Source organism: Mytilus edulis, chromosome 13, assembly GCF_963676685.1.
Source record: "Mytilus edulis chromosome 13, xbMytEdul2.2, whole genome shotgun sequence".
Taxonomy (NCBI): Eukaryota; Metazoa; Mollusca; class Bivalvia; order Mytilida; family Mytilidae; genus Mytilus; species Mytilus edulis.
In genome coordinates this window covers 34,973,489-34,988,924 of record NC_092356.1, presented here as the reverse complement: position 1 = coordinate 34,988,924, position 15,436 = coordinate 34,973,489, and the positions used below count along the sequence as shown (strand labels likewise).

General features: G+C 30.8%; 1 protein-coding gene across 1 annotated transcript in view; it reads left to right on the top strand.

Moving 5' to 3' along the window:
* LOC139501765 (uncharacterized) overlaps nucleotides 1-3,563 on the top strand; it is a 29,960-nt gene extending 26,397 nt beyond the window's left edge. The window contains exons 28-32 of the mRNA XM_071290907.1: nucleotides 208-249; nucleotides 770-832; nucleotides 1,470-1,523; nucleotides 2,060-2,153; nucleotides 3,017-3,563. Of these exons, the coding sequence (XP_071147008.1) occupies nucleotides 208-249; nucleotides 770-832; nucleotides 1,470-1,523; nucleotides 2,060-2,134 (234 nt within the window). The 3' untranslated portion in view covers nucleotides 2,135-2,153; nucleotides 3,017-3,563. The remainder of the gene's footprint in view (nucleotides 1-207; nucleotides 250-769; nucleotides 833-1,469; nucleotides 1,524-2,059; nucleotides 2,154-3,016) is intronic.
* Nucleotides 3,564-15,436: the final 11,873 nt, after the last annotated feature.

Here is a 15,436-nt window from a genome sequence, read left to right as displayed (position 1 = left end):
TGCTTTTAGAATGATAGTTGCATAGTATCTTATTTATATCATGTCACGCAGTTGTTGTGTTCATGAAGATTTAAGAAGCCGACACAAATTTCAGATAGCTTTTTATTATGATTAACCAAAATGTAGAACATACATTGTACATGCAATTGCAGAACATTATTTATTCATAAAGAACCAAATTGTTTAAATTTGTTTACTTTTCTTCAGAGAGAACTTGATTCTAAAAGAGCTGACAGACGAAATCATGAGGTATGTAAAGAAATACATTCGTTCAAATTAGTACACTTCAAAAAATGCAATAACACTTAAGATCTCATAATTTAGAAATAATTTAAATTGTTTCGAAACTGTTACAATGCAATTACAATTAAAAAAGTTGACATAATGATGGGGATATGTCGCGTTACTGATACAGATAATAACCTTTGAACGCAAGTTTTGCAAAGTATGAGTTAAGGTCATTTAGATGACAAAAAAGGCATCCCGAAATTATTTTTGCTAACTTTGACAAGTGAATGCTTTATATAGCCTAATTGGGCTAGTGAAAAAAAGGCTGATACCACAGTGCAGATGGTATTGCCACGATATTACAGAAACATTGGTCCGAATACTGCCGAATGAAACTTGCAAACTAAATGTTTTTATATTAACATAAGTATGTTGGTATACTTGTATAGCGATGAATTTAAAATTTCTAAAAAAACCCATTAAACTATTAAATTTAAAAATAATACAAATTTCTTAAACATGTCTTGTATAACCTTTTCAGACAATGAACAAACTGGAAAAAATAGAAGATAGTTTAAAAGATATGCAAGAATTGAAACAAATGGTTAGTGACTCATTCAGTTTAAAGGCTACCTAGTATCTTATTGATATGAAACTAGTAATCATTGTTACTACTTGATATGTAGAACAATATCTGAATTATACAAGTATTGAGGTAAGTGTTATATCTTTGAAATATAAATGTAACAGTTGATTAACAAAAATGTGTTGTTTTTACGTTTACATACGATGCGTAAAATTCAGGTACTGTTTACAAAACGGTTTGCGAATAAAACGTATTTTCATGAATTCATAATTACAGGTTGACGACTTATAATGTATATTAGGGTTGGCATTGCCTAATGTGGTAGATATACATTTTTTATATGTAACGTCAGTTTAACCCATACTCATAATGTAATCAAAACTTATTTAGAAGGGTAACAAAACATCACATTTGTGTACCTCCATTTTAAGAGGTCGAAATTAATGGGTCTTATATCACATTAAATAGAAGCGTTTATAATTTAAATTATTTTCAATAAAAATCTTTGGAATGACAATTATTATAAAACAAGTTATATTTTATTGTTAACTAAAAATAAAAACAAATTATTCAAGGGCCAGCCATGTTTTACTGTTCTCCAAATAGATTACTAAACGTACGTCGAAGATCTTTAATTATTTGTTTACGTTTTCAGTTGTTGGAAAGACAGAAAAATATGGAAATAATGTTGAAAGAAATAATGAAAAAGGTGTGTAATGCAATAAACGATATATGTTATATTTTAATTGAGAACACTGATAATGTTATGCATGTTATAGTATCTTACCTTTTCAAACAAACTCGACATGATGAGGTGGATTGTAACGTTTGAACTTGTGTGATTATGGTTTTTTTTAAATGTTCTTCGGAGCAATTGAAATTACCATTGCTGTTATTTGTATGGTACATTTTGGCATTTTGACCAAATACCGGTACTTTTTATTATTAGATGACGGAATGTCGAAGACATATTATACTTAATTGTGTAGGGGCATCAAATTAAAAACAAGTTGTTGGATTTGTCTAATCGTGTCGTATTGATAATTTTTGAAACTATGAAAATTTGGTCTTTCTTCATTTTATAGGCAATTACCCCTTTTATAAATTTGTTAGTTATTTATAAAATTATCGGAAAAGGCTGTGCGTTTTTTGATAAATATATTGAACCAAGATCACATTATCTTTTATATGTAAAGACCTTTTAAACTAGCAATTCAAATATATTTAACGTTTTTGCACTTTCAGTTGGATATAGAAACAAGAGCAAAACCTGATCGTAAAACGGTTGACTGTTCTGACGAAGGACAAGAATCAACTTGAGTTCTGATTTTTGTAAATTGTAAGTAAAATATTACTTTCGTAATCTTCTTATTATCAGTTTTAAGGAATGAAAATGTATATGTCACTGCTGGTGCAGATTTATTTCCCCGAGGGTATCACAAGCTCAGTAGTCAGCACTTTTTGTGCTGACATGAATTGTCATTGATATGGTTATATTTATACATTTATTGTTTACAAATTTTTGAATTTTTTGAATAACTAAGGTTTTTTTTTACCACAGGCATAGATTACCTTAGCTGTATTTGGAAAAACTTTTAGGAATTTTGGTTCTCAATGCTCTTCAACTTCGTAATTTATTTGGCCTTTTTAACTTTGTTGGATTCGAGCGTCACTGATAAGTCTTTTGTAGACGAAACGAGCGTCTGGTGTATATACTTAATTTAGTCCTGGTATCTATGATGAGTTTATTTTCAAAGACGCACATACTTTAACCAAAATTTAATTTGCAATTCATGAGGGTCTGGGTATGCTTTATCTCATAAGTTGAAAAGGATCTACCTACTCTTTCGGAGCACCTTACATTTTGTGTACTTCGACCGAAGAGTTTGAATGGCCATCTCGTATGTGTTGCTCCTCTCTTCAAAATTGTGAATAATGGACAAAAAGTACAGAAAAAACGTTTAATATAAATAAGAGGATAAAAAAGAAATTGAAAAAAAAGATTGAAAATAAAAAAAAAGTTATTGATAGTGGAGAACATTATACTGCAATATTAAGAATAATGAATTAAGGGGAAGAAATACAAATAATCTATGTATCAAATCACATCCATAATTGAAAAAAAAATATACCAGATTCCATAGCTTACATTTAAAGACGTCATTATGTTTTTGAACTTCCATAATATAATCTTTATTGTAGTTGATTTAAGTGGACGTATAAACAAATAAGTGACCAGTTATGCAAATAACTCATACTTGGGATTGTGAACTGACGTTTGGTTCTTGTGAAGACATTGTGGATTCAGTTTCGGTTCACATATAGAATTATAGTTAACTTATTAGAATTATTAGATTAACAAATACATGATCTTATTATTTATATAAATGGAATTTCTCAGTTTTCATCCAACACGTAGAATGTATAAACTTCTTGACAAAAAAACATACCACATATATTAGCATGAAGTTAATATGTTGTTACGGTTTAATTTGTTTATTAAATTATGCTTGATTCAATGTCAAAAATTTAATTCTATCAAACACATATTGAAATGTCAAAGTATTTATTTGTACCGTTTATCATATGCTATCATTTTTATATAACCATTGGTAATGTTTCATGTCATGACTGTTTAATTCAATTGTTTCTTGCTGGTACATTAATAAATATCTCTATTTATACTTGTGTTTGCAATCTTCTGTACTTTGTACTGCTGATAATATACAATCTTCATTAAAAATGATATTTTATATTATTTTGCAGCTGATTTTTATAATGTTTTCTACACAAAATATGTACAAATTATGTGCATGTATCTACTCGTATATTAATTGTTTTATAGGCTATATTGATATATTTCAATAAAGTTTTTTATTTGTTCCAATTCGTTATTAGTATGATAAATGCAATTTCGCAAACACACTTTTAGATTTTTGAAAATAGAAAATGATTAAATGGATGCATTAGATAACACATGTTTACAAAGTGAATAGCGACAAAATCCAAGACGTATTACACATAATCTGACAGATAACAAAATCACATAACCAAGAAGTAAAACGAAAAGAAACTATATAAATGTACATGTATTATTATACATTTCTGTTACCTTATACTCGATCCAAGTGAGCTTTTTCTCATCACTTAGAGTCCGTTGTTCGTCGTCTGTCGTCCGTCGTCCGTCGTCTGTCGTCCGTCGTCCGTTAATTTTAACAAAAATCTTTTCCTCTAAAAATACTTGGCCAAAGTAAATTAAACTTGGCTACAATCACCACTAGGGTATCTTGTTTCACAAAAAATATGCAACGACCCCGCCAAACAACCAAAATAACAGTCAAGGCTTAAATACAACATAGGAGTAGCATGCAGTTGTTGGCTGATATCTCTGAAACCAAAGCATTTAAAACAAATCTGACATAGGAGTACAATTGTTTATCAGGTCAAGATCTATCTGCTCTGATATTTTCTGACAAATTATTAGGTAACTGCTCCGGATTAGGTAATTTTCGCCTAATATATCTCTTTGTCCTTTAGGCTTTAAAAAACGATTAGAGGGATATGTTCATTACAGTTTGCAATAATTCAAATATATTGCAATAAAAAGTGTAAATGAATATCTCGGTCAAACTTTCTTGAACATACATAACAGTTTTTTTTTGCAGTTTTTGGTTGTTATCTTAGATTTAATTATGAATAGTGATGAACTGTATACAGTAATAATGTTCAGCAAAGTCAGATCTACAAATAAGAAAACATGACCAATACGATCAAATGACCAGTAAAGGAGTTGTAGCCCTTTAAAGTCAATTTTCTGGAATTTTTGTAAATCTTTTTTTGGTGATTTATATCTCTGAAACTTGAGCAAAAGTAGAAAGGTTGCATTAATTTATGCATCAATTATGAATTAAAAAAATCAGGTAAATTTGTTTTTTTAAACCCTTAATTTTATTAGTTTACTTTTTTTTCTGTTTACCTTATTTCGTACTTCATCTTCTGTATGAATACTGCCTTTTGAAGATATTCTAATTAGTAAGACTATGATGATGTCCATTATTACTGATCTAGTACACATTTTTTAGAGGTCCAGCTAAATCATGACTCCAGGTGCGTTTTTTCCCGCTGTATTGACATTCTCAATTTTAAAGAAACGATTTTTTTTGGCTGAGACATTATTTCGCGTTTTTTCCTCTGTGTTGAAGACTCGTTGGTGGTCTTTGGCTGTTTTCTGCTCTCTGGTCGGTTGTTGTCTTTTTGACACATTCTGCATTTTCATTCTCAATTTCATGGAAACTAAAAAAAATTTACTGATACATTATTTCGCGTTTTATCCTCTCTTAATACTGCTGTTTATTAACTTGATTTTCTTAGAGGTGTAAACTTACCAATTAAAAATAACACCAGCCTTTTCTTTTTATACAAACAATGTTCAAGTATTAATTTTGTTTTCATTGATAAAAATTACATTTCACAATCAGATAAGATTTTGTTTGTTCTATCCATAGTTATTGAACCTTGATGAGTGTTAATTGCATCGTCATAAACACCTCATATTTATCATTAATTGAAATAATAAATACATATTTTTATTGTATGGAATTTATTCTTCTATATATTTCAATGTTACAAAGTGCGTTTACGGTCACATGTGACATATCACACTTAACGAACTGTCACGTGACCCACAATTGATATTCACTTTTTAAAGATCTGTAGTAAATTTGCTTACTCAAACGTTTCAAAATGTGTAACCCGTTCCATGCACCATTAACGTTTAGTAATTTAATATATCAGATTTAAAGTGTGGTTTATACTGTGAGATAATTGCAATATAATTTTACATTTGACATACATAAAGACATATAATATCAACGGTATCATACAAAAATAGCACTAAATCTCTGAATGCATTTTAGAATAAGATCATGTTAATATGGGAAATCGGTATACTAATACATAGATAAGGCCGTAAATTGTCTCGTTTGAATTGTTTTACATAGCCATTTAGGGGTTTCATAGCTGACTATGCGGTATGGGCTTTGTTCATAGTTGGAGGTCGTACGGTAACCTATAGTTGGCAATTGCTGTGTCATTTTGATCTCTTTGGGTGGGTTGTATCATTGGCAATCATACCACATCTTCCTTTTTAATATAAAATACGGAATGTAGAATAATATATATAAAATGTCATTTTTTTGTAGTTTATGATATATAATATGTTCAACTTGAATGAACATCAGGTTCAAAACAATTAATGCATTTGTTCAATTGAATATTCCAAGTTCTGGAACTGTGGGATTTTATACAGCAATTAAGAAAATTAAGCTTGTTGCAACAATAAATAGTAAAGACTAGTTGTAGTTTCATAGTATTATAGCTAAATATATACATTTTATGTAGATAATCATTGGGAGTCATTTCTAGAAAATTAAAAATGTAATTTCATTCTTTTCTCTAATTAAATTTCAAATACAAGATTTGCACATTTCAGGTTTCCTTGTTAATTTCCAAGCATTGTTTCAATAATCTAAACATTTTATTGCAGTAGTTATGTGAATTGTAAATTAATTTGCTATATTTGCAATCATGATTGCTTATTTAACACCCTACAGGATCTTGTAATTAACTCTTATAGAAATGAAAAGGCTGATTATTGTTATATAAACATATCAGTGTTTTAATCTGATAATTAGATATGTACATGTACATCATGTACATTTGTGCATATCAATTATTTCATAGTAATTTGTATACTATGTATAACATGTTAAAATAATTCTTTCTAAAATGTTTAGTATATACTTGTACATTTGTACATGCATTTCTTATAGGACTCTCAAAAAAATAAACTTACATGTAGTTATAAATGTATTGCATTTTTGTTTGATATATGGATCTTTAAAATTCAGGCCAGGATTGTCCAGCATTACCATGTAAAACCCAGTAAAACCCGGGATTTCCCAGTATTTCCCACTGGGCTGGGCAATACGCATAAAACGCGGGTTGTTGTCTACCCTGTTGTAAAGGATTTGAATGAGAAATTATGTATTTGATTTAGATCCAGTTTATTCTTTTATAATAAATTCTTTACTGTTCAAGTGTTTTGATTCAACTCTTATTTAGCTTTACAATTTTGTTTTACGAAAACGAGAGGACCAGGTTACATTCCACCACAAAAAATATTCATTCATTTTTTGTGAAGATTATAGTGGGTTAACATCTTATAAACAGAACACACCTAATGTAGCGACGCTATTGTTATGGTAAATGACAAATCAGTACATACAAATGAACTTGATATTATTTTTAAATCACTTTCAAGATGAAATTCGGTCAGGTGTATTGAATATGTAAAATATTAAGTCATGTTTCTTAAAAGCAAAATTTACCTCATTTCGCGGAAATCTATAGACACGAACCAAGCCTCCTTCATTTTCAACAATAGTGCCCAACTTGTATACTTGAATAAAGTGTTAATTTTCAATGGCTATGTTTCCTTTTTCTTCCTCTCAATTGCATTGAATATTATCATATTTATAAAGAATATTGTATGAACAAAAACTGATAACACAAGATCTAAAATAAGCTGACGTTGCTTAAATCGAAAGACGACTCCTCCTATAAGCGTTTTCTTTTCGTTTACGATTTTCACCATTCTATGCTATTATCAAAACTATAATAAATAGGTGAAAGGGACATATCAAATGATACCAATTACACAATGATGGTTATATCGCGATGACAGGTTGTAATAACATGATATGGTAAGCTATATATATACACCCTGTTCCATTTCTACGTATTTCAATTGTTTATTATATGTGGGGAGATTTTGTAGAAGGTATTGCTTTCCTGGATTCCTTTCTTATTTCTTATTTGTAATTTAATCAACTTATAATTTGCACTGCTGTTTAGAAATGATATATTTGAAATGAACAACTGATCTGCAGTAAAAAAAACGATTGAAATTTTGTGTTATTAGCAATTCATTTAAACTTGCACAATGAACTTACAATAAAATGTATTAATATAATATCAATAAAGACGCGGGAATATATCATATGTATTGCAAACAAATGGGAATCAACAACAAAAAACCTATCCATGACAGTAAAGACGAAAACGCTTTACGGTGTCAGTGTTGTTTCAAAGATGGTCTAGATAATTTGAGTACATTATCCATTACTGTAAATTCAATATTAACGTCTTCATTGCTGTATTACTAGAGCCTAAATGATATTATACTTGATCATTTCGTTATATGTTTTTGTGGTTTAAGTTTAGTTTTGTCTTATGAAACAAATTGTAGATATCGGTTTTCGTCTTCCAATTACTCTATCTTAAAAGGAGATTATACTGTCGACATATGATTTCAAAATTTGCATTTTTGCATAAACAAGTGTCTGTACAATCATTCTCAATAACATTATGTTAATCTACTGATATCTATGGGTGAAATTTGACTTAAAGTTATTAATCAACATTGCAATTCTTTTTGTTTAGCATCTTAAGTTGTATTGGTGCGAAAATAAAGGCAATAATGGGGTTACCGCATGCAGCCTAATAATATATTGAAGCTTAGTCTATATTACATTGTATAAATTAATAATATGGTGTATAAATTGAGTAAATAAAATAAATTTTAAAATTGCGTTGTTGTTACATGAGGCATTATGTATCACATTTTAAATTAAATTTGCTTCAAATTCACATATTTGATTTACAGCATGCTAAAACATATATCCAATTTTGTTCAAACCTCAACATTCAAGAAATCTGGTTTCCATGACGTCTTTAGTGTTAAAGTGTCAGTACTAATGTTTCACGAATACATAAAGGCAAGAAGAAGTCTTTACCAGGACATGTTATCTTTAGAAATAGAAAAAAGGGATTGGTTGTAAAGATAACATACATATTTTAAATAGTTGCTCATAATTAAGAGCAAATGGACTGCAAAGTATAACAATAAGGATCAGGTTTGTGAGACAAACCTTCAAAATCTAATGACAAAAAAATTAACAACTATAGGTCACTATTCGGCACTCAAAAATAAACATAGCCGTGTCCTATAGTAAAAAGCTATGTTTTGTTTATTTTCTATAATATTTGTCAACCACTCATGCATTTGAAAAAAAACTTATTTTCATTGTATTTCTTTACGGAAAGTCACTCCATGTGCCCATAATCAGATACTGAAAAAAATATCAATTTGAGTTTCAAAGCTAGAAATATTACAGTTGATATTCATTCGTTTGATGTTTTTGAGCTTTTGATTTTGCCATTATCTAATTGATTTTCTACTTCGAATTGTCCTCTGAGTTCAGCATTTTGCTTATTTTACATTTTAATCTCATAAAAAACATATTTTCTTTTATTTACAATATCAATCGTTAAACAGCAAAATATTGAGAAGCAATTTTATCAGGATTTACCTGTTACAACAAGATTCCGTTATATCCCTTTCAATTTCAATTTTTCTTGTATACAGTTTTTTTTTATGTTCTCATAGTTTAAAAGGGCCATAATGTAGTTGGCTGTTTGTGATGAAGATATAAGATTAATTAAGGCAATTCAGAGATGTATAACCATTTTGACACAGAATTTGGTTCTTAAAGCCTCAGTCACACCTTACCGGATAGCACGAACCGACGACTACCGGATGAAAATAAAAGTTGTCCGCTGACAAAATTGTTATCCGTTGGGAGTCCGTTGATGTACTGACCGAATAGAACGGACGTGTAACGAATGCATAACGGACACACACCGGATATGCAAAGTACGAGAAACGGAAACGTACCGGACAGAACGTATGTCGAACGTACATCCAACGGACAAGTCCGCATAAAACGGACACCAAACGGAAGCTTACCGGATAAAACGGATGAACAAATTATACGGAAAAACTCAAGGTGACAATAATAATACATGTAAATCGAATAAAAATTCAAAATGTGTCTGTGTGACTGATTTTGGTTTGTTCTTCAAAATGCCGCCAAAGGGCGGTGTCTGGCTTGAATAAGAGATGCTTGATTGTGAAGACGTATCCTTATTCTAAGATAGATGATGAATAATAAGAATCCATGAACCTGAAGAAATCTGACATACTAATAATAAGATTTACTGATGCAAAATTTTCAATTGGCATTTGTCCGTTTTAGATCCGTTCATCGTCCGTTTTATCCGTTATACGTCTGGTACAAGTCTGTTTCTCATTCGTTCAACATCCGTTTTATTCGTTAAACCTCCGGTAGACGTCATTTGGTGAATTTATCCTCCAGACCTCCAACGGATGTATAACGGACAAGTAACGGATACAAAACAGAAACGAAACGGACAAGTACCATTTAAAACAGACGCCTTACGGACGTTCAACCGACATTTATCCGTTGGACGTCCGTTCAAAGTTTGGAACATGCTCAAAATTTTCCACCGGACAGAATGGACGTCGACGGATAAAACGTATGCTAAACGGACATGCAACGGACATTGACGGACGTCTAACGGATAAGAACGGACGTCTAACTGACATGAACGAATTGAAAACAATTATCCGTTAGGCATCCGTTCGAGCTATCCGTTAACATGGTCAAGGTGTGACCGAGGCTTAACACAAACCTTGTTGAAGTGGTATTAGTGTAACATTGCAAGATTATTTCACGTTTCATACATGTACACTGTCAACAATTTATATAAACAAATGCAATAAATACGAAACGAAAATTACACCAGTAAGGATCAAACAATACAAACAAAACAATTCTACATTTTTATATAGAAGTTGGTTATTGTCTAGAAAAAATACAACGGCAATAAAATTCGTAGTTCTTTATATTTTTAGGTTATATCAACGAATACTTCGATATATTTTCATTTTAAACGAACTAAATCATGTGTGATAATTTAAAACTCATAGTTTACTAACACAATTACTAATCATTGCTTATGTTTAAATGTATATAAATATGGCGCATAATTGAATTACAAAAGAAACCTAATACATTTTTTAAATACATTTGCAGTTACAATGTGTTTCTTATGTTTTGAATATGTTAAATACCAAGTCTGGTTTCTTTAAATCAGTAGATATATAATTTCGTGGAAATATAAATATGAACCATGCATCATTAATTTTTTACAATAGGTGCCCAGTTTACAAAATTTAAAAAAAAGTGTTCATTGTGACTGACAACACTGAGTAACACGTACTTCATGTAAGTTCGAACACTTTTATCATTACGTTTAACTCGTTAGTTTTGTTAAATTTTTCTAGCAATTTTGATTACCCTTATAAGACATTGTATATATTAGGGCAAAATGTGTCTATCTTAGTTCTTGTTATATTTTGGTAGTAAAAGTGAATTACATTGTCATTTTGTTTTCAATACTTTTTTTAAGCCCAGTATACATTTTATACTAAAAGAGTTATCTCCCCTTAAATGGCTCATTTTAAAAAAAAATGATATAAAACCAAAATCAATTATATTTGTTAAAATATTTTGTATAATATGATTAATTAACAAGTTTTCTTGAAATAGAATAATACAGTCTAACCAATGAATTGCACATCTTTCTCAAAATTTGCAGATTTAGGCAAATAACTATACCGATTGTTTACTGTGATTGTACAATCCAAGATGGCGGTATACTTCGAATCTACCTAAAAATGAAAACCTCAACATTCAAGAAATCTGGTTTCCATGAAGTCTTTAGTGTTAAAGTGTCAGTACTAATGTTTCACGAATACATAAAGGCAAGAAGAAGTCTTTACCAGGACATGTTATCTTTAGAAATAGAAAAAAGGGATTGGTTGTAAAGATAACATACATATTTTAAATAGTTGCTCATAATTAAGAGCAAATGGACTGCAAAGTATAACAATAAGGATCAGGTTTGTGAGACAAACCTTCAAAATCAAATGACAAAAAAATTAACAACTATAGGTCACTGTTCGGCCCTCAAAAATAAACATAGCCGTGTCCTATAGTAAAAAGCTATGTTTTGTTTATTTTCTATAATATTTGTCAACCACTCATGCATTTGAAAAAAAACTTATTTTCATTGTATTTCTTTACGGAAAGTCACTCCATGTGCCCATAATCAGATACTGAAAAAAATATCAATTTGAGTTTCAAAGCTAGAAATATTACAGTTGATATTCATTCGTTTGATGTTTTTGAGCTTTTGATTTTGCCATTATCTAATTGATTTTCTACTTCGAATTGTCCTCTGAGTTCAGCATTTTGCTTATTTTACATTTTAATCTCATAAAAAACATATTTTCTTTTATTTACAATATCAATCGTTAAACAGCAAAATATTGAGAAGCAATTTTATCAGGATTAACCTGTTACAACAAGATTCCGTTATATCCCTTTCAATTTCAATTTTTCTTGTATACAGTTTTTTTTTTATGTTCTCATAGTTTAAAAGGGCCATAATGTAGTTGGCTGTTTGTGATGAAGATATAAGATTAATTAAGGCAATTCAGAGATGTATAACCATTTTGACACAGAATTTGGTTCTTAAAGCCTCAGTCACACCTTACCGGATAGCACGAACCGACGACTACCGGATGAAAATAAAAGTTGTCCGCTGACAAAATTGTTATCCGTTGGGAGTCCGTTGATGTACTGACCGAATAGAACGGACGTGTAACGAATGCATAACGGACACACACCGGATATGCAAAGTACGAGAAACGGAAACGTACCGGACAGAACGTATGTCGAACGTACATCCAACGGACAAGTCCGCAAAAAAACGGACACCAAACGGAAGCTTACCGGATAAAACGGATGAACAAATTATACGGAAAAACTCAAGGTGACAATAATAATACATGTAAATCGAATAAAAATTCAAAATGTGTCTGTGTGACTGATTTTGGTTTGTTCTTCAAAATGCCGCCAAAGGGCGGTGTCTGGCTTGAATAAGAGCTGCTTGATTGTGAAGACGTATCCTTATTCTAAGATAGATGATGAATAATAAGAATCCATGAACCTGAAGAAATCTGACATACTAATAATAAGATTTACTGATGCAAAATTTTCAATTGGCATTTGTCCGTTTTAGATCCGTTCATCGTCCGTTTTATCCGTTATACGTCTGGTACAAGTCTGTTTCTCATTCGTTCAACATCCGTTTGATTCGTTAAACCTCCGGTAGACGTCATTTGGTGAATTTATCCTCCAGACCTCCAACGGATGTATAACGGACAAGTAACGGATACAAAACAGAAACGAAACGGACAAGTACCATTTAAAACAGACGCCTTACGGACGTTCAACCGACATTTATCCGTTGGACGTCCGTTCAAAGTTTGGAACATGCTCAAAATTTTCCACCGGACAGAATGGACGTCGACGGATAAAACGTATGCTAAACGGACATGCAACGGACATTGACGGACGTCTAACGGATAAGAACGGACGTCTAACTGACATGAACGAATTGAAAACAATTATCCGTTAGGCATCCGTTCGAGCTATCCGTTAACATGATCAAGGTGTGACCGAGGCTTAACACAAACCTTGTTGAAGTGGTATTAGTGTAACATTGCAAGATTATTTCACGTTTCATACATGTACACTGTCAACAATTTATATAAACAAATGCAATAAATACGAAACGAAAATTACACCAGTAAGGATCAAACAATACAAACAAAACAATTATACATTTTTATATAGAAGTTGGTTATTGTCTAGAAAAAATACAACGGCAATAAAATTCGTAGTTCTTTATATTTTTAGGTTATATCAACGAATACTTCGATATATTTTCATTTTAAACGAACTAAATCATGTGTGATAATTTAAAACTCATAGTTTACTAACACAATTACTAATCATTGCTTATGTTTAAATGTATATAAATATGGCGCATAATTGAATTACAAAAGAAACCTAATACATTTTTTAAATACATTTGCAGTTACAATGTGTTTCTTATGTTTTGAATATGTTAAATACCAAGTCTGGTTTCTTTAAATCAGTAGATATATAATTTCGTGGAAATATAAATATGAACCATGCATCATTAATTTTTTACAATAGGTGCCCAGTTTACAAAATTTAAAAAAAAGTGTTCATTGTGACTGACAACACTGAGTAACACGTACTTCGTGTAAGTTCGAACACTTTTATCATTACGTTTAACTCGTTAGTTTTGTTAAATTTTTCTAGCAATTTTGATTACCCTTATAAGACATTGTATATATTAGGGCAAAATGTGTCTATCTTAGTTCTTGTTATATTTTGGTAGTAAAAGTAAATTACATTGTCATTTTGTTTTCAATACTTTTTTTAAGCCCAGTATACATTTTATACTAAAAGAGTTATCTCCCCTTAAATGGCTCATTTAAAAAAAAAATGATATAAAACCAAAATCAATTATATTTGTTAAAATATTTTGTATAATATGATTAATTAACAAGTTTTCTTGAAATAGAATAATACAGTCTAACCATTGAATTGCACATATCTCAAAATTTGCAGATTTAGGCAAATAACTATACCGATTGTGTACTGTGATTGTACAATCCAAGATGGCGGTATACTTCGAATCTACCTAAAAATGAAAAATCGATATATAGTAATAACAACAGTTTTAGCTCTCCTGACCCATTGCACAAGTTGAGTTTCTCATCACTTGGTGTCCATATCGTTCGTTCGTCGTCGTCGTCCGTATTAGTCCGTCGTTGTCACCCTTCGTCTGTTGTCGTCGTCCGTCGTCCGTCGTCGTCGTTCTTAAACTTTTACAAATAACTTCTTTTATGAAACAACTTCACCAAAATTTACTTAACTTGGCCACAATTTTTATTTGGGTTTCTATTTTACAAATATATGTCTGATGATCTTGCTTGCCAACCAACACTGTCGCTATACCTATAGGGCAAATATTGAATTCAGACTGTTTTTTTTAAATCATTATGAATAGACAAAATTTGTGTGAAACAAAACTGTTCATTATTGTCAGAAGATTTTGCATAGAAGTGATTGCTCTTTAATGGCAAATTTTCACATTTATTTTCTCTTGATTTTGGCCTTTTTTCTTGAAAACTATAATAGATAACGTTAACACACATTGGTAATCTCTATCCAAAGGTGTGTAGTATTTTTACTTACTCAATCGTTTCAAAGTGTATACCGTGTTAATCATTAACTTCCCTTGTATGAAATTCAGGTATTAGGTCTATAGTCTGGTTTATACTATTTGATTATATCAATAGAACAACAATACATTTAACATGTATAAATAAACATAGTTTTAACAGTTATGTACAAATGGCGTTATCATAATAAAATTGAGAATGGAAAAGGGGAATGTGTCAAAGAGACAACAACCCGACCAAATAAAAAAACAACAGCAGAAGGTCACCAACAGGTCTTCAATGTAGCGAGAAATTCCCGCACCCGGAGGCGTCCTTCAGCTGGCCCCTAAACAAATATATACTAGTTCAGTGATAATGAACGCCATACTTATTTCCAAATTGTACACAAGAAACTAAAATTAAAATAACACAAGTTTAACAAAGGCCAGAGGCTCCTGACTTGGGACAAGCGCAAAAATGTGGCGGGGTTAAACATGTTTGTGATATCTCAACCCTCCCCCTATACCTCT